Here is a 21,019-nt window from a genome sequence, read left to right on the forward strand (position 1 = left end):
CTTTGCTGCTGTGAGACTGATTGTCTTATCTCATGTCCTTTAGACTTATTTGGACATGTTTTCTAGGAAGCATGACATTTCCTTCCTTCTCTGTCTTTTTCCATCATCCTGTCACTTATTTTCTTTTGTCCTCGTTTGCTTCTTCCTCTCTTTCTATCTCTCAGACACAGTGCATTGTTATTCATCTCTCTGTGATCCCCTCCTGTGCTCCTGTCTCTCTGTCTTAATAGTAAGACTCCTGTAAGGACACGGATACCTCTCCTCAGAGCTGCGGTTGTGTTGATAATACGCAGCCCTTTGTGACAAACACTTTGGATGCCAAGCAAATGGGATTGTCTTGTGGGTTTTGGATGCAGATTTATTGCAGTTCCTTTGTGCCATAAATCACGTTGTCATTTTTACAAGAAAAGCCAACGATGGCAACAGAAAGAATAACAGTGAAAGCAAATGGTGTCGTTTTGAATAGCCATGTGTAATGTCAGTTTAAATGTCACAATGACAAGCTTAAAGGAATAATTCAGGTTGTATGTGGAAGTGACACTGGAAACTTACGTTTGTAACTATCCCTCAAAGTCCATAGAAAAATCTGAATTTTAGTTTGAACGAAGGAGCTGCAGGTCTTATTCGATTATATAAATAAAGTTGGATTGGATTAAGTTTGTGTCCTTTGTTCAGTAAATCCAACCAAAATCCGAACGGGATTTCAAACACCAAGTCACGAAAATAGCACATCTGAATTGACTGATGGGTTGATTAGAAATAACTGACTTTCCTGTTTAAATTGTCTTCTTATAATCATAGAAAAGTTACATCTCAGCAACATATTTATCAACATAATTAGCAGTTCTTGTTTATGAAAGCAGCTTATCATTGGTGCAAGGAACCATGAAAGAAACTGTATCCAAGTTCCATCCTTTCCTACATGAGCAACATGTATCCCTTATATTCTATAGCCTTTAAAAAGATAATAATTATAGTTAGCCTCATAACTTCCCCACTCTGCAGCATGGCAGGTCAGCACAGGGAGCTCACCCATCGACATCAAAGGATGCCAATTACTTACAGTAGTATATTCAATTACAGTCAAAAACTCTTTGCTGCAGCTCTATGGAGATGTCTCACGTCCACTAACAAAGCTTAGTCCCACAATCTCAAGACAAGGGACTGAAAAAAAAGTGACCATGTCCATTCTCAGCTTCCGTAGGTTGATGCAGATGCTGCACATCTTTGAGTCTGGTTCTGCCAGAGTTGCATTGTTTTTTCCTTGCTATGTAAAATGCCTTGCGATAACAACGACTGAACAACAGTGCCCCCCCTCACCTTCACTACAGGCCAGTAGTGTGGCTGCCCAAGCAGTTTAACCACAGCAGGGATACCGTAGTGCAGCCGCACAGCATTCTGGGCCAGCTCTGCGTCTTGGTGTCTGGAGGTGAGGTGACGCAGCGCACACACCGCCGGCTCTGCAACATCCTCCTTCTCCCCGGCACGGAGCACTGCATGGATGAGAGCTTCCACACCGCCATACTGAGTCACCAGGGTCTGAGAGAAAAGAGGGATAAAAAGAGGAGAGGGTTAATGTGAAATGTGCACAACAGCAGGTCTGTAGCTGAAGCATCAATTCACCTCTGAGAACACAGACGACTGTGTGTGGACTTGTATTTGTTCTTTTCTGGCATAAACACAGACCTTGTCAGGACCATTAGTCCTCATGGAGACCAAAACCTGCTCATAATGAGGCAGAACCTCATTTCTGAGGAAGTTTAGGTCTAAGATTTAGTTAATTGGTAATGGTTAAGAGAAACACTTTGGCTACGCTGTCAAAATCAATATACTGTAAGTCACTGCAGAGTCCTAAGAAGAATAGCTTCACAAACCTGTGTGTGTGTGTGTGTGTGTGTGTGTGTGTGTGTGTGTGTGTGTGTGTGTGTGTGTGTGTGTGTGAGAGAGAGAGAGAAAATAACATTTGAAGAAACAGTAAACATCCACATGGCATATTGGATTTCCTGGTACAGAACACAAACAAACATGCACCCTTGAGATGGAGCCTGCCAGATAATTAAATTAGTTTTCACTGATTGGAAATTCACAGATAATAGTAAAACAAGGTGGAAATGTAAAATCCTGCTCCGGTCTGAAAACAAAGAAGAGTCAAAAATATCAGCAGTTAAATGCACACAGTTTTGGAATGATGCACTGATAGTATTGTATGATGATGATGATGATGTACCTTGTTACGCGAGTTATTACAGGTGAGGTTGGACAGGATGCCCGTTGCACAGGTCAACATGTTGACATCATCTGAGCCCAGCTGAGTGACCAGTATCTGCAGCAGACCATCTAACCCCTCCTACAGAGAGAAGACAATGAGTAGAGTTATTATATTCATAAAACATTTCATTATTGTTAAGTCTTTTACGAGAGAAAGTCCTCTCCTGATAACTCATGTATATGTATATATATATGTATATATATATGCATATATATGTATATACATATACATGAGTATATATATATATATATATATATATATATATATATATATATATATATATATATATATATAAATATGTATATATATACATATATGACAAATGACACAGTTAACAGTTAAATCATGGACTCAGCAACGTTACCACAGCAACTATTTACATTACACTTCCTGTTGCTAATGCAAAACTTTCATTGACAACATCTGTGGATCCAGAGTTGAATGTTTGCCACAAAGCCAGATTGTGTCCATTTGTTTTCCTCCAGGCTCCAGGAGGTTGGAGATGTCAGGATACTGCAGGTGGAGAATAAAGTCCTCCTCTCCTGCTACTTTCTAATGAGTAAAAAGCACACTGGGGGCATTAGAAGGAGCAGGAATTTCAAGCTGTCAAGTTCTGTCAAGTTATGCACAGTGAACTCTGACAGGTTGAATCCAGGATCAGATCCTTGCTGTGAGATAACAGAGTTAAGCAAAACACTTTCCTTATTCACACAGAGACTTAGAAACCATAGAGGTGTGAACACCATCAGGTCCAAATCTGGAGTAGCTCATGATCATGTGCAAACCCGGTCTTTTCCGTTGCTTACATTTCCCCAAGAGACAACACACCTCAGCCGTCCATCAGCTTTATAAGACCCTCCCTCCCCGCTGACCTCCTCCCCACATCCAGCTGCCCACCCCTTTCTTTCTGCTCTGTACTACCAAATCAGCCAGCTGCACAACTCCTATCCTGAATCACAAGAGAGAGGAGGAGGTAAGAAATCTGGTGGAAGAACTGTAATACTATAAAACTACTGCTTCTTTGGAACAAGTCATTTGGCACCAGAAGAAAAGCTTCCATCCACAGTAGTAATAGTGGGTTAAGTAATACATGCCTGTTTGGTTGCAGCATCAGACAGATTGCGGAGTGTCCACAGACAGTTCTGGATCAGACGCTGACTAGAACCTGTAAGGTGTTGGCCCAAAGCTTGCATACCACCTAGACATAGATGTAACAACAAAATGATATAATACACAAACATCTGTTCTCCACTGTCTACACTCATTGTCAGTTATGTGCACATACCAGCCTCTACTATTGCCGGCTTGTTGCTAGGACACACAGACAGGACTTTGAGAACTCGGCTTGTGGTCCACAGAAGCTTCTCATAGTTGTAGTTCCTCATGATGAACACAAGACCCTCTGGACCACCATTGGCTAGGATGATGAGCTGAAAGTAGGAAGTGTAAATGTTTTACAAAAGTGGACACAACACAAATTCCATTCCCAGTGTTAAGGTCATCACTGCTGACCTTGCTCTCCTGGTTGCCATAGGACAGGAGCTGCAGACAGTCAGTGGTGATGGCCAGGAACTTGGGGTTGCTTTTTTTCAGTAAAGGAACCATCCTCTGCAGGCCGTCGGCGAGACGCACTGCCAACTTTGCCCCCTCTTGGTGCAGGAGCAGGTTGTGGAGGGTGGTGATGGCATAGAATAAGACTGATTCCACTGGTGAACTGCATGAAGGAGACCAATATAAAGAGAAAACACATTCACACACATTCATTCTGATTAGAAACAACTTTGAAAACAACAGAAAGTCACACTTCCCACGTCACATCTATGCATTAAGTTCAGTGAAATCTTGGACAAACCCATTTTTTCCCTTGGTTTTGTCAGACAGAGTGTAGCTGACAATGTCATGTGTTTGTGTGTGTGACGGAACGCTGTGGTTACATTGTTGAAAGACAGCATGGAGAGAGATGTGTGTGCGGATGACAGTGAGACAGGTAGCACGTTGAAGATGCAAGGAGTAGAGGTAGAGGATGTGGATCAGCTCTACAAGACGGTAGTGAGACAGTGGCACCGTCTAAAAGACAGGAGGCGCAGCCGGAGATGGCAGAGCTGAATATGCTGAGATTTTGGGAGTGACAAGGATGGACGGGTTTGGAAAGAAACATATTTGAGGGACAGCTCAGGTTGAATGGTTTGGAAATAAAAGAAGAGAGTCAAGGTTGAGATGGAGGAGGGATAGTGATTATATCGCACAAAAGATGTTGACGATGGAACTGCTGCGCAGAAGGAAAAGAGAAGGATCATGGATGTTGTGAAAGAGGACGCGAGGACAGCTCATGGAATAGAAGAGGACACAAGGGAAGGGACAAGATGGAGGCAGATGATCCACATGTGGCGTCGAGAACTGTATAATAAGTCTGTGTGTACATAGAAATTAGAAGCATATTTTCAAAAGACAACATCAGAGAAATAAAAATAGCTTTAAAAACATTTGAGCGATGCATGAAAAATGATAAGTAAAAGGGGCTTCATTATGCAGGAGGCTGCGGGGGGGTGAGGGGGGGTGAGAAATAGTGACAGAGTGTGGGAGTATAATAACAGGCAGAAGTAAAGAAGGAGAGAGGGAGAAAACATTCATAGCATTATTACAGTGAAAGCTGCAAAAACACTCACTTTTAATGTATTCAATTTTCTTTTCAGTGTGACTTAAGCTCCAAATCAATTATTGGTGTGATTTATCCTCCTCCGTTAAGCTCCCATGTAAGGGATTAACTCCTGGAATGTGAATGAATGAAATGAAAGGCCAGCTCTGTAGTCATTTACTACAGTTTTCAGTTGACCTCTGGTTGCCATGTTGGAGACTGAGCTTTCAGGAGCATGTGAAAAGTTTTACATTCCATCACTGCTGAATGTTTATCAGCTCCTACACAGGTTGTTTGCAGTGAGGGTCTTTAATAGTCCTCCAACACAGAGGTCCCTCAAGAGACTTTAGGGGCCACTAGCAAAGGGGACCAGACACAAGCGTGTGTCATGGTATAAATGATGCTGCTCTGAAAATTACAATCAGATGGATAAAGTATCATGGCCATGCTGTGGAGTATAGAGTAGAAAGCTATCACACACTGACAGACACAGACTCACAATCAAAGTTCAGCTTGCAAAGGGAAGTCATTAGCTGAAGCTAGAGGTAGATGGATGAAGTGTATCCTGGCTGGTTGGAGATGAATGATCTGCTGAAGAACACAGGGAAGCCTGTGGTGTAAGTACTGCCACTGATGAAGGAGATGAACCGCTGGTGTGTAGCAGAGTACCGCTAACTTATCATGTCACATGGTCACTTCCTGACCATGTGACATGATACAGTATCAACATTATCTCCCTCCCTCCATGTTTATTATCTAACCAGCAATTCGTCATTCGTCATACCGTCATTCGGTTCAACTGAGAGAGAGAGAGAGAGAGAGTGTATGTACAGTAGTTTCATATTTTCAGCGAGTTAGCAATAATTTACTGAAGTATGCCTTGCCATTCATTTAGTTCGATTTAGTGATACATCATAGTCCTTCCATGTGTAATACCATAATCAAAATGCCCGGGCAAATATTGATATTTTAATTAACAAATTCCGAAACAATCCCTGCCAGTTTCCCTCGCCAGGCCTCACTACTTCATGTCTCCTCGTGGTGGTGTTTGATTCCCGGTCTGGGTTCTTTCTGTGTGGAGTTTGCGTGTTCTCCCCGTGTCTGCGTGGGTTTCCTCCACCATTAAAACATATTCGAACGTTCGGTCAGGTTGGTCCCTTGTGGTGGTGCGCTCAGTCGCAAATCCGAATTACAACTACAAATTGTAAATCACCAAAAATGTCTTCTTTTGTTTTTGTATCACAGTTGGCATCTGTAATGTTTGCATTACTGCTGCGCGGGGATCTGTGTCATCTTATAATGCCTAAGATGTTGGATGAGACCGTTTTTAAAAGACACTTTTGGCTCCTTTAAATCCTTTGAACAAATTCCTGTTGTCAGGGGAAGTTGGTTAACCAGGAAGCATCTCACTCCATTCTTATTAATATAGTTAAGGTCTGCAAATGAATCTGGAGAAGAAGGCTGTATAAAAACATATCAACTTAAGAAAATGAGTAGAAGCAAGGCAAAGAGAGTTGGTGCCAAAAAAACACTGCAACAAGTCTGTGACGAGAATGATCTTGAGCAGTCCGGTCCTCCCAGTGCTGAGTGGACCGACAGAAACTCAATCAGTGCACACACCTCGGTCTTGGAAGATGATCTTTTCAAAGAGTTTGACTCACTTCTTTCCCAACCTGCTCTTGCTGGTGTTTGTAAGTCAGACCAGAAGCTTCCATCGTCACCTAAAAAATTCCAACATCCTGTCATATGTTTTTTGGAGAGAAGGCTTTTTCCAGTGTTGGTTCCCGGATTGAAGGCTATGTTGAAGGAAGCTGAGAAAAAGGGCTGTTTTAAGAGGAAAAGAACAGCATTTAATCCATTTGATTTTCTGATTCACTGGCTATACAATAATAACCCCCAGAGGCCTGGACAGGGGCCAGTGAAGTTCCATGGCATTCCCTTCGTCAAAGAGTGGCTCATGACACATCCCAGGGGTCCCATCCCTCTGTTTCTGCGGCTAAGTGAGAGTCAGGCTGCGCTGCGTATTCAGGCGTTCTGGAGGGGATACAGGAGCCGAGCTAGCCCAGATATGCTGGCACTGCGCCAGTGGCAAAAAGAACTGAGCGAGAACCACGAGGTTCCCAGAACTGTGCAGGACTTCTGGGCTTACCGAGAAGGCAGAATAACAGATCCTAGTAGCTCTGATGGGTCCACCCACAGGGGTTCCTCAATTACTGAGAGATCCGGTGACCATAGCTCCTCTTCCCAGATGAACTCTGAGGAGGAGGATTCACAGACCTCCAGCTCAGGCAGTGCAGAGGAAGAATCTGCCACAACACCAGTGGATGAATCCCCAGCTGCAGCTAAGCCTGATGATGACCCTCAGACGGAACAGTCTCCTTCATAATGTGGAACTGACAACCTGAGATAAACTGGTGGTACATTTAATGAAAGTCTTCTCTGGCATTAAACCCTGTTAGCTTGATATCAAAGTGAACAAAGCGATCAATGTGGGCTTTTATGGTGTATCAGTTTCCTTTTTACAGGTTGTGCCCAGTAAATGAACACAATGCAGTATGATTCAAATATTATACTATTATAGAGAAATCTTAATTAACTCCATGACAAGTCATGTCACGTTTCTTAAGCAGAACACTACAAAGAAGGTTATAGCATTTCCATTCAACCTCGGAGACAGAATTTGTGAAGATCTGCAAGAATTCACAGATGAAAACGTGTATTCTGTCTGAATTGTAACTTTTAATGCCAAAAAAGCTGCATGTATTAGTCCATTATATTACATTATGATAATTTAACAATAATGGTTATTTTACATTCCATTAACTTGGTAAAAAAAAAACGAGCACCGGCAGGCTGTACACTCAGGGGTACAATGCTGCCGTCCAGAGTTTGAATTTGGTTCTGCCATCTTGTATTTCAAAACATTATCATGCCAGCTACTTTGTCAGAGTCACGACTGTACTACACTGCTTGCTAATTCCCTTTAACATAAAGATTTCAGGTCTGATTTTCAGAGCTTGTGGAACACGATGATGTCCCCATATTGAAATACATGAAATATGGCTCCTGTTCACATTTGATCTAATTATAAACTGCCATGACCTCTGATCACAGGACCCTTATCCCTGTTCTGTTATTAGTGCCTGCTTGGCAATGCAACTCATGGGAAAGAAGAAGAAAGGCATAATGTATAAGGTCAATTCAAGTAGTCATATTCTAAATCCATGAGAATTAAGAGGTCATTACCCTTCACCTTAGGGTTAGGGTTAGCATCTTGCATCTCTCTGGATGTGGTTCCACGCACCCTACAGAACACACCGCTAATATTTGTCTACGCACCTACGTGGGATGATGGCCAGTTTTTCACACGCTCTTTGCCAAACTCCCAACAGACAGCCATCGTATAATTATGGGTGGGGATTTCAATCTTGTTCAGGATGTCAGTCAGGAAGTGAGACAGATCGTCTTTTACTCAAATTCTACGATTCATATCAGCAGAAGGGGTGAAGATGTATACTTCTCAGTTGGGGATTTCTGATCCCCGGAAATTTAGAAACCCTCCACACAGACGTTTCTCACAAATCCACTCTTATCTAGAACTGAACGATACTCCAGGCATTAGTAGTGGCTTTTTGTGGGAGGCAGTTGGACATGTGATATCCTCCATTTCCAAAATGAGACGGGAACTATTTAAACTCTCTTTTATGTTGGTGTGTGTTTTTTAAACTGCCATTTAAACTGATCCTTTGTTTCCTTCATAGAACACACTGTGCTTTGAACTACCCTCTTTGAAGCTCGTGCCATTCAATCTTGCACTCTCTCTCTCATTCATTGAGATCTCACAGGTGCCATCTTGCACCTAACACATGCGTCTAAAGCCATGCTGCTGTGTACAGCATGTGTTTCGGCCTGATCTACGGCCTTGTGTCAATGTGTCTTTGGCGCCATCTTGTGTGGGGGCATGTGTCTACAGTCACTGCTACTGCGCACGCCTCCGTCATTTTGGTTCCGGAAGTAGGAGTGGCTTTGTCTGGTTACCAAACGTATCACTTACTTACAGTGTTTAGGTTGTATATAGGGATTTTTAGCTGTAATAAGTTAAATGCATTGGTTCAATTGACTAAAATTATGCTTTTGGTGTTCATTGACTTAGATCATTTGATTAACTTAGTTATAGTTATCTTCATTGAGTCAAACTGCTTAATTGATTTTGTTATTTGATTTAAAAAAATGTTACTTTTATCCACTTACTGTGACAAATGTGGGTTGAGAGAGTCGGTGCACACATTCATACCTTCAATACTGTTTAAGTAGTCAATTACAGTGACTTTAAAGGTACGATTGATTGTCTTTTCCCTGTTTTCTGATAAAAAATATTTAATTATTTTTTTCAAAAAATAATATAAGTAAATAAGTAACTGATTATTAAAAAAAGTCGATTTAATTATTTTTATCAATAAATTATTGCCACTAACTCTTGTGTGAGGCTCTCAAGAATACTAACTTTGTCACAAGTGAACATGTACAAAACGCCAGAATTGAATTCTTGAAGTTTCGCCTCCTGAGACGGTGCTAGAACAGAACCAGAACCGTGTCTGTCTGAAAGCACTGTCATATGTGAAGTGCTTCATCAAAATGGGAACATACGATACAAAGTCGATCATGTTCTATTAAAGAGGAGCTGAAACTCGTGATTGAAACCATTAACTACTCAGGAAAATGTTTTATTGATGTTATAAATCAAGTGAGAAATAGAAGCTCATTTTCCGCTAGACTACCGTTCAAATATAGATTTTTTACGACCAGCCCATTTCTTTTCCTTTACTGGTGGCCATATTCCTAATTTGTGATAGTTTATGTCCACTTTGTATGTACAGACTAAGTGTACTATGTACAGCCAAATGATAAAAGGTGGGCTGTTACCCAGTGTGTTTTTTATTTATGGATAACTAATTGTAAGGCTTGTTAGGAACTGCAGGTTTATTTCCCTCAGCACCTTTAATATAATTAGTATATAATTATAATTTATAATTATACCTTCATTTAGTGCTTTCTGAGAGTGTGTTGCAGGACAGGTCTGACCACTTGGCGAAGAACCTGCACGAGAGTTATTGATCTTCCTATGATGGAATCTGTTATCTGTGCAGACTGCTTGGTCCCCAAAATTCAGCATCCCACAGCACAGAGCCTTACGTGCACAGAGTTTTATTCGCGAGCAGCATTTTCTTATATCGGATTCAAGACGTGCAAAATCTGAATAAAGGCGCTATTGCCACACTATCAGAATTGTGTATTGGGCTATAAAGTCAGTGGCATATATTCACATATCACCTGCCCTGGACCCAGAGGATTGTGCTACAGCTTTCTCAAGTGTGATTGGTCACTGGACTGCACATAGATCTACATCGAACATTCCTCAAAGGCACATAAAGGAGACTGCTGAGTGTATAACTTCAATGTATTAAAATGAGGAGTAACTCCTTGAATTGCAAATACGAAGATTTCAGTGGAGCAGTGGTTAGTAAGTGAGGAGCTCATTTGCAAAAACATAAATAATAAAATAAAATTGAATCCAAATTTTAATATGAAATTCCACTTTAGTCAAAAGCACCCAAGCTCAGTTTAATTGATGACCAACACAAAAACTGTTCTTTTGCTCAAATGACCTCTGATGGGCAACTTATGCAATTGTCTGCCGGGTTTTTCACCCATCCAAATGTTTCCATTATCAGCTGTTGCTTGCTTGGCTTGTCATCTCAATTTCTGCATTAGAAAATCTGTGCTCGACCTCTGGATCTACTTCAAAAAGTCATGAATGCTCACTTACAAGGATTTTTAACCCCTGGCTCGACTCATCCTGGTTTGGCATGCATCCAATGGACTAAACCAGGATGAACTCAGTAGGATAGGTTAAGCCCCAGTTTCTCATATATGCTGGATTTCTGAAACTTAAGCCCCAATTTTTCAGATATTCTGGATTCTTTTGTGTAACAAACCCCACAAAGGCATGGTATGTCACATTGCCCTCCAAAACCAACCAATTGTCTTGCTTGAGTGATTTATTTTCTATTTTTTGATATCAGGTGCAGGCGGTGGTTTAGTTCACCCCAGCCCTGCCCCGTCCACATCAGCGTTGATGCAGCAAGACGTCAGGGGAGGTCTGGGTAATTGACAGACATTTGAAAATCATTTGATTCTAGTTGATTCTAATATATGACATCACGGTCTTCAACAGGACCTGACTTCCAGACCGACACGCCACACTTTTGTTTCACTCAACGATAAACCATGAATCGTGTGCCTCTGAGACACTTTTTCTCTGTGACTGTATAGATTTATTTGAGTATTGAAATGAATACAGCACATATATCTGTTCACCTTTTATTTGTTATTTCCTCTTCAGTTTGACCCAGAACAAATATACAGGTATAAATATAAATAAATGAGTCTAAGTTTATATTAAAATACAGACAAAATGTTGACATAAAACACATCATCAGTAATTATAAAAACTAGAACCTTATATACAAATGAAGTTTGATGCCCTGATATGAACATTGTGATGTATCAGAGACTTGAACCAGTGTACTGTCCTGATTTTTTAAACACAGCAGCTGTCAGTTTGTAAAGTGTCTTGATAATGTATGTTGGGAATTAGTTCTATATAAATTGAATTGAAATATCTATAGGAAGGATAAGGCAATATTCTCTGAGTGTATAAAAACCTTCAAGAAAGTACTGGGAGCAGTGTGGTTGGAACCTGGCCTCAGATTTTCCTCTCCTGGTCCGTAGTCATGTCCCTACAGTTGGCACAAGAACACCAGTTTACCCCTGACACACCAGCAGAAGGTGTCAGGGGTATCAGAGCGTCAAAAACTAGACCTGGTTTTGTCTCCAGCAGCTGAGCAGAGTCGTCTTCACCACAAGTCTATGAACATAAAACACAGAAGAAAGAAAAATAAAGTGTTTGTTTGAATGATGTTTGGTAGATTAAATGTAATATTCAGTATTACAATAACATAAAAGTGTGGAACATAATTTGGTCTGTGCATAAATATTAGTCATTAATCTCCCTCCTGGTTTTCATAATAATCATCATCATCTACAACTGTTATAATGAGATAACACATCAAAGTGAGGTTGTAGATCACACTGATGTGATGGACAGAGATGCTAATGTTATAGAAATACATATGTATGTAAGTATGTATCTCTGTTGTTGTTGTTACTGAACAAAACAGGTAAGAAAATCACAATATTATCAGTACAAACCTGTTCCTTGTCTTCAGTGTGAGGAGCTTCTCTTCTCTTCTCTTCTCTTCTCTTCTCTTCTCTTCTCTTCTGTGTTCGCTCCCCCTCCCTCGCCTGCTTCTCTCCCATAGATAACAGTTAGCCCGCGGTTAGCAATGAAAAAGAGCTAGCCGCACTTAGTGATCAAATGCTAACACGATATGAAAGGCTAACAATAGGTTTGACTATCGTACACGTCTATGATCTATACAGTAACAATATACACAAGTAAAACTTGCACATTTCAGCCTCTCCTCTAGATGTCACTAGAAACTACAAACTTCCCCTTTAAATATGAACTGCAATATAATGACCCAATACTTAGCACTAAGTGCCGTGATCTACAGTAGATGACCTGAGTGTACCTGAGCATGCGAACCAGTGCTGGTATCCCTCCAGACTTGAATATGGCCAGCAGTCCTTCCCTCTGGTGTGACAGACTGTGGAGCACACTGGCTGCACAGCGCGCCGTCTCCATGTCAGTTGCTGTTGTCATGGCTCGCACCACTGCGCCCACCACGGTCTGAGACTGCACCAGCACCCGCCGGCTCGCTTCCTTTCGGGTCAGCTGATTGACAATCATGGCCGCCTTGTTCACCACAACCTACATATGTAACACAACAATGTTGTTAGGAAAAACACGTGGGCCTGTAATAAACAGTGACATAACAAAAGAGAGTGTACCGGATCTTCGTCCGCCAACAGTTTGGTGAGCTCTGGCACAGCTCGAGTTGCCAGCTCAGCATCGTCCTGGTAATTTATCAGGTGGACGATGGCTGTCTTCAGCAGCTGGGACGGCTCAGCCAGTCGCTGTACGTTGCTCTGTTGAGATGCATCAGGTTGGACGGGCATGGCAGCCTCTCCCTCCACCAGGGTCTCTGGAAACATTGCAGCCCTGACACGTTGAGCCCGTGTTAGAGAATACTGAGCTTCTAAATCTGTCGGAGGAAATTGGAGAAATACGGAATGAGTGACAGTGTGCATATCTTATTATTACATCAGTGAGTTGGTGTAAAAAACAATGGGATGGCTGGAAATGAAATCAGAGAAATCAGAGTGATGAAACCAGGGTCACAGTCTGTGCAATAATGTGAGTTGGGATGAATCCAACAACAAATACGGACGCTATCCCCACATTCGGTAAATTATGAATGGTGATAAAAATAATTCCTACATTTTCAATGTGACAAACGTTATGTAAATAAAGCCAGAAAGTACCTTTAAACAGAGAACTGTGTGTAATAGACGGATGATAGTTAGTTATCACAACATATCTTACGATAAGAAAGTGTTATTACGGGACAGATAAGAGTGTGAATGGTTGTTAACGTTTATGTTAACTTTATTCATTGATACAAAGCTCACCTTCACATACAGACTGTTCTGTATCAGGCTGTGCATCTGTGGGTCCAGTGTAAATTTCACAATAAAAGCACTTGTTTAAAAATGAATGGATTCAGTGAACTGAGGAGTACTTTGAATTTGGGGCATACTGTATGTGGCAGATTGCATCATTGCGATATGTGACATTGGAATATCATTTCCTCAAGTGGTACATTTACACACACATATCTCTGCCTTCTGGGGCCTCTTCATAGAACCCTTGGGGTCCCTAGACCTGCTATTGATAACCATTGTTCAAACTACCACGATAGTTCCTGTCCTGTGGGCTAACACATATCAGATGTCACTGACAGCTTCAACCAGGAGGGGGTTGGTCTGTAAATGTGATGATTCTGTCACGTGGCTCCCAGAAGGTCTAAATCTTTGAGGCAAAAATTCTCCCTAAACCAGTTTGAGGAGTGCCTACATTTAAATGGCCAAATCTTCCTCAAATATTTTCAGATTTCCACGTGTTAGATATTGTTGGAAAGTTTAGAAATCACATCACATATAAATGCTGGCTGGGAAGTCATTGACCACCATTTCAAAACCTTGAACTCATTTTATGAAAAATGATGATAACGTGTCCTTTATTGTATCAAGAGTGGGTGGAGCGACAGTCTCTTCATTAGGAGAACCATACTTACAAAAGTCTTATTTTTGTTCATATTAACAGTCATTTGGAGTGACACTTACGATTCTTATATTTAAAGTAATTACTGCTTCTTTTTCACGTTGTCTGAACATGACTGACAACTCTAAAAACCACTGTTGATGTTGACAGTCATTTGCAGGACATATACAATGATATTCATTGAAACACTGACAGTATAATGGGTCCAAAACTGGCAGAGGTGGGTATTTCTGACAGCATGTTTAAATGAGAGGTTTGGCTTCGGTCTACAAGAACCATTGTGACACGTGGCACCAGGAGTCTGTATCAGTTGCAGACACTGCTGGTAAAATTGATGCCCTGGAATAAGCCTTCCCTGGGGGGAAATGATGATTTGAAAGTGTCTCGGAAGCGAAGCAAACTGTCTCCTCTGTCTGCAGCTGACAAATAGTCTGTGTGCTTTAGTTTTAGAATAACCCATCATATTTCAGCTCAAGTATTTTGGATTCAACAATATAAACACAGTCACAGCTAATCCCAGCTGTCAAGGAAAATCACATGGGACAGAGCCAGCTGTGAGTTTTAGCTCTAAACTTGTAGGCGAATGTGTTCAGTTCCCAGAGGAGGAAACTATTTTTTTTTTTTTTTAAATTAAAGCAGCATTTGCACTGGTATTACACTCTCCAGAATATTCTTCAGCCAACAGGTTGTTGGAGTGATAAAACACCCAAATGTCTTTTAGGAAAGAATTATAGTAATTCTTCTCGCAAGACTACACATGTTTTCCTGTACTAGAGTACAGTAAGCCTCTTAAAGCCTAGTTCTCATCTCGCCTAGTTGTTGCCAATGTGTTCTGTCAAGGCCACTCGCCTCTGATCAGAACAGCGTGTTGTCATTATGTGAGAAATCCAATCCAAAATGATTTATAAAAACAACAGCTGAAACAAAGTGCTGTACATCCGAGATAAATAAGACAGATAAAATATAACAATAACATAATAGAGCTAACAACAAACAATAAAACAATAGAATATTATAGAAAGTATAAATAAAACACAAATGAACAACTCATACTATAAAACTATAAAAAAGATAAAAACCAATGTCTCATACTGGGTTGAAAGCCAAACGGGTTTCAAGATGTGTTTTAAAAGTGGACAGTGAAGGGGCGTGTCTAACATGCTGTGGAGGATTGTTCCACAATCTAGGCGCAGCAATGTTAAAAAGCTATGTCCCCTCTGAGCTTCCGTCTAGATTTTGGAGACTGGGCAGGGGTGTAAGGATGAAGCAGCTCAGAGAGGTAGGGCGGGGCTAGACCATTTAAGGATAAAAAAAAACAAAAAGAATTTTAAAATGAACTCTAAAATGCACGGGCAGCCAGTGGAGTGACGCTCCAGTTAGAAGCATTTTAGCATTTTGGACGAGCTGGAGATGTGAGATGGACGTCTGACTGACTCCAAGACAAAGTGTGTTACAGTAATCTAGGCGAGACGTAATAAAGGCATGAATTACAGTCTCAAAGTGCTTTTACCTTCGTCAGCTTTCTTCAGTGAAAAAACTGGACTTCACAACTGCACCAATTTGACATTTCAATTTAAAATCAATGTTGATTTTAAAACCCAGATTTGTGACTGTAGGCTTTACGTGCTGTGTCAAAGGGCCCAGGTCAACAGGAAGGGACTTACTGGAGCCAATGGGTCCAAACACTATCACTTCTGTCTTCTGAGGTACATACATCTGGCTGTCATCGGCGTAACAGTGGAAGGAGATACCGTGTTTCCTAAGAATGGAACCCAAGTAAAGCGAAAAAAGCAGGGGCCCTAAAATTGAGCCCTGTGGGACCCCACATGACATGGGAGCAGATGAGGATTCTGAACCAGCAAGCCTTACACACTGCCAGATATGACCTGAACCTTCTAGTGCAGTACCACTAATGCCCACTAGGTGCTGTAAATGAAACGGTAAAACATTGTGGTCCACTGTATCAAAAGCAGCGGCCAGGTCAAGCAGGACAAGCACAACACCAGATGTCACCAGAATCAGAAGCCAGTAGGATGTCATTGAAAATATTTAACAAAGCTGATTCTGTGCTATGAAGGGTTTTAAAACCAGACTGAAACACCTCCAAGAGATCATGCTCGTCCAGGAATAACTGCAGCTCACCATAAACTATTTTCTTCATGATTTTGAAGAGAAAGGGCAGCTTGGAAATAGGCCTAAAATTTGCCAAGACGGAGTTATCAAGACGCGGTTTCTTAATCAGGGGTTACACGACTGCATGTTTAAAATTTGCAGGCACCACACCAGAAGACAAACCGTTAATAATGGCATAAACTGACTGACTTATGATAAGGGAAAACCTCTCTAGCCCCCATGACCCTCATGTGGAGGATAAAGCGGTAAACAATGGATGGTTTTTCTCAAGAACCAGAAGGTTCATAAAAAACTGTCCAATCAGCAAACAATCAAAAATCTAAAGAAAAAGGTCAAAAAAAACCTGACTAAGAAGACAGTAAAGAAAAACCACTGCAAGTCAATGCATTAGAAGAAGATCTGGCCGACTGTCGGTCGGCACATGCTACACACTCACTCTTGAGGGTCGAGCCAAACTACTACCAGAACCAGAATATAATGAGTCCAAACTAGGTCAATACTTCAAATTCTATAGAGCCTCAATGGTTGGGCTCAGGTATCTGCGCTTAAAACACCATAGTCATTGAAATAGAATGTAATCCTAATTCAAACTTTTCATTGGAGTCATGATGCCATCAGTGCTCTGCTCACTCTGAAAGTCTGCCACCACTAGAGTGGCTCTAACTGCGGCTTGTACTGTGTAGCTGATGGTGCTGCCGCTCAGATTTTCATGGAAGGAACCAGAAACTGCTGGGTCTGTCCTCCATAAGTGCCCTCTGTGCCCCAGCAGAACAGTCCATCAGGAAAGGCAAAACAATGGTGAAAAATACATTAACAGAAATTCACTGGTAGTAAATAACTATGTTGGATTTGATAAAGTCTGTGAAAATTAACTCATGTTCATTGTTGCTGGGGGACAACAGTTAATGGCAATAATTTGATTGTTAAAAATAATTAAATAATAACAATAATCATTTATTTAGTAAATACTTTTGGAAAAAATATTAATTTTATCATCGCCACAGAGTTTGAGGCTGCACACAGCTGCAAGGAATTTCATACATTAAACTAAATGAAACTGCAGAGAAAAGAAATTTTAATACTCAGCCAACTTTGACAGAACTTTTAACAATTAAAAAAAGTGAATACATCACGTTTGGTTTGTAAAGTATAACAAGTGTTAAACACAAAGCATCACCTATAGGTAAACATCGACACTAACATGTATACTTCAAATAAGAAACTTGAATTTATTACAGCAATTGTTTACTTAGCACACGGAGAGGTGCTTACAGCTGTTTTCTCAACGACTTTGAGTCATAAACGCTCAGAAATCAGCAGGTCAGTGATGTGTCTGATGAGCCACACTTTACTGCATCATATCCAGACAGCTCACACAAAGCTAAAATGAACCCATTTGTCAAAGCCACAAAAAAACTGTCAACATTAAAGATGCTCATCTGTGTCTCTGTTCTCGGTGCCTGGCGTTGCTGTTGCACAGAAGTGTGTCTTTTGTTTGAGAGAATCCTTCATTTACTAACTCGCTCACATTCATACCGTTCCTAGCACCAGAGCCTCTTTTCACATCTGTCTGAAGAAGTCCTTCATCTCTGAGTCTGCCTCTCAAGACTTTCTGGTCAGCTGGCCTGTGTTTTCCAGATGAGTCGACCTCTTTAAAGCATGTGACCATTTGACAGAGGATTTAAAATCACATGTAAACACCAGTGAAGCCATGGTAACAATACATAGTTTCTGTTGTCCGTCAGTCTCAGCTGGGCTAGTGAAAGTGTGATCCAGACTTGAACCCCCTCCACAAATAAAACAGGTGATTCAGACTCTGCAGGAAATGTCCTCGGCGAGAGAGAATGGCTCTGCCCTCCAGAAAACTAACAAAAACTTTTTTATTAAAAACATACCTAAAAAGTTATGTGACACTGGGGAAGAACGTACCTCAGATGGAACCTAGGTTTGTACTCAGAACTGCACCCTGAGCTACTTCAAGAGTTAGAAACAGTCACAAACAATTCAATTAGTGTGAAAGGCGGGACCCTGGACCCCTACACCAATCATTTTATAATATATCTTGGTCATTGCATGAGATTTTGGGGCCACACGGTTGGTGTAGTGGTTAGCACTCTTGCCTTTGCAGCAAGAAGACTCGGGTTTGGGATCAGATGAGAACGGGCAGATGTGTTTGTTTGTGACTCTCTTTTAGACTTTCTTTTTTTGAGTTAAGTTGAAGGAATGTATTTGAAAATACCTGACACGCCCTCCTCCTCCAGATGACACACACAATCATCTGTCTAATCTAATGCACTTTAACATATTTCACTAGAATCAGAAAGACAAAAACTCTCTCTGGAATAATCTTGGATCCATCATTATCAAACAGTCTGTGTAGCACAAGGCTCTGGTTGACAATAGCCACGATAGCTTTCTCTTGGAACCTTGAAACTAGCTCAGTCTGTATAACAACACGTTCTCCTAACTGCACTTTCAATTATACAAGTGGCTCTATAGCTGTAGTCAATTATATTTTACAATGCAAAAGACTGACCAACCACACAGGAACAACCAATAAGAGCGCCCACTATCTCTGTGGACTGCCTTGTGATTGGTCAATGAGTCATTACGCTACACATTTAATTGTGATACTAGAGAGGGCGAGATATTCTCTCACTGATCTATAAAAATATATATTTATTTATACACATGCCCATATGTGGAGTCATTCTGGGGGGTTTTGTGTGGATGGAGACATTTAGTCAAATCATGACCTCTATTTCTGTGTGGATAAAGCCTAATGCCTGGATCTGCCCACCAACTAGTCTAAAGTACTAAAGACACTAAAGAAAGAACTAAAGAAACTAAAGAAAGAACTAAAGAAACTAAAGAAAGAACTAAAGAAACTAAAGAAACAAAAAAAAACTAAAGAAGTCACTCGGGTGAGCGGTGAAACATCTTCAAACTTAACTCGATGTCTACAGCTGCTATCACATGATGACATGTGTAAGTGTCGGGCAGATTCAACACAGAGTTTCCAACATCCATCCAGGTCAAGAAGAGAACTGCACAGTACAGATCCAACATCAGAACCATCAGCCAAATCATGAACACGGACATGGCTATGACGAGGAACAACGTTATCCACTTCACGTTCGGAGAACAATGTAGCGTTCATTTGATTTGGAATATTTCAGTTGAGTGAATTATTCGATGATTTCACACCTGATATTTCATTTCATTGCACTTTCATCAGTGAGGAATTCAACAGCAATCACCAGTTTGAGTCAGAGTGTTTACAAAAGCTAAAAGCTAAACTAACAGAGTGAAATAATGCACATGCTTGTTCATGCTCACATCAGTCCGGAGGGAGGCTGTTAAGAACAGTTCACCTTTTTATGAACTAATACATAACCACATATCCTCCTGTTCAGATCATTTTCATTGACATGCTGGGATTTTACAGGAGTCTAATTCTCGGCCTGAGGGAAACTCACTGATGTGTGGGAGCCTATTTGGTTCATCAATAATGAACTTTTTTCTCCATGATGCTGCAAATGGAATGAGTCAGAAATAAGTGTGTTTATTCATTTGAGTTTCAAGGGTACAGTCGACTGTATATGATTAATAAAGATTTAGAACAAGACGGAACAGAACTTGCTCTAAGTTCCTTTTTATTACTCGCACTGCGAGTCAGCACCTTTGGCCTTACATACATGGAAACATAACTTTCTATAACTTTGCTTTTTCTTTTTCATTCTTAGAGAGATTTTAATAAACACGGCATTGTTTCATCGTCTTCATCCACACAAACCCCTAGAACAGGGGTCTCAAAGTGGCAGCCCGGGGGCCACATGTGGCCCTCCAAACATTATCAAGTTGTAACGAGTCATTTCTATATGTTTATATTTTTAAATGAATAGATTGATTTGTGCTGTACAGAATAATGGATAAAAGACAGAAGAAGTAAAAGACAGAAAAGCTCACACGAGGCAATAGAGTACATTAATACGGCATATTGATGATATGAGCTCATAACGTCCACCGCAACTGTTGCTTTTCCCAAAAACGTTGGGCTTTTTTTCTTTTACTTGAGTTTGAGAACCCTGCCCGAGAACAACGCTAGAGCAATGCTAAATTACATATGTAACGCTGCCACAGAAATACAGCAAAAATGAAGAGGGAGACACTGAGCACGTGCAGAAAAGTGTACTCACTGGGAACTTTGTTTTAAAATAAAGCTTTTCACATGCTAGTAATGTAACATCCACACGGTAACAGAGTATACTCCTTTATTTTAATGATATTTCAGATCAGTCAGAGCCTTTACATGAGTATAATTCATATTAACACATATAACATATATTCATATTCATGTGCTGCAAATCTCCAGAACTTGTGAGTGCAGAAAATTTGATAAAATTGGTAGAAATTTGAGTTGATGGATGGAGTTTTGTTAATTGAAAGAAAATAGAGATTATTGCCTGTACTGTACTGTGAATTGTAAATGAACTCATTTATATGTGGATGGAGTTCCATGAGTAACACTCCCAAGTAAGATTTGAAACGTCGACGCCCAATTATTGTTTTTAGTTGACATTTTATTATTGTTTCTTGAGTGCAAGCACCACACTGTCAAAGTGTCGTTTGTAAAGGAACATTTTTGTAGCTGTGGTTATTTGTCCTGCAGGAG

The 21,019-nt window shown here is 40.7% G+C and overlaps 2 protein-coding genes across 2 annotated transcripts in view; one reads left to right on the forward strand and one right to left on the reverse strand.

Annotated features, from left to right (window-relative positions):
• Nucleotides 1-21,019, reverse strand: part of LOC122785302 (junction plakoglobin-like) — a 78,726-nt gene that overhangs the window by 20,047 nt on the left and 37,660 nt on the right. The window contains exons 4-10 of the mRNA XM_044051036.1: nucleotides 12,879-13,132; nucleotides 12,560-12,798; nucleotides 3,782-3,983; nucleotides 3,555-3,699; nucleotides 3,364-3,467; nucleotides 2,228-2,347; nucleotides 1,321-1,539 (exon numbers count right to left, since the gene is read on the reverse strand). Of these exons, the coding sequence (XP_043906971.1) occupies nucleotides 1,321-1,539; nucleotides 2,228-2,347; nucleotides 3,364-3,467; nucleotides 3,555-3,699; nucleotides 3,782-3,983; nucleotides 12,560-12,798; nucleotides 12,879-13,132 (1,283 nt within the window). The remainder of the gene's footprint in view (nucleotides 1-1,320; nucleotides 1,540-2,227; nucleotides 2,348-3,363; nucleotides 3,468-3,554; nucleotides 3,700-3,781; nucleotides 3,984-12,559; nucleotides 12,799-12,878; nucleotides 13,133-21,019) is intronic.
• LOC122785225 (IQ domain-containing protein K-like) lies at nucleotides 6,394-7,290 on the forward strand. Its single transcript, XM_044050947.1, has one exon. It carries the CDS (start codon nucleotides 6,394-6,396, stop codon nucleotides 7,288-7,290), a length of 897 nt encoding a protein of 298 aa, XP_043906882.1.

Source organism: Solea senegalensis, linkage group LG19 (assembly GCF_019176455.1).
Source record: "Solea senegalensis isolate Sse05_10M linkage group LG19, IFAPA_SoseM_1, whole genome shotgun sequence".
NCBI classification, from domain to species: Eukaryota; Metazoa; Chordata; class Actinopteri; order Pleuronectiformes; family Soleidae; genus Solea; species Solea senegalensis.

What these genes read in the sequence shown, in the direction of transcription:
- LOC122785225 (XM_044050947.1), top strand. Translation starts at nt 6,394, where the DNA reads ATGAGTAGAAGCAAGGCAAAGAGAGTTGGTGCCAAAAAAACACTGCAA.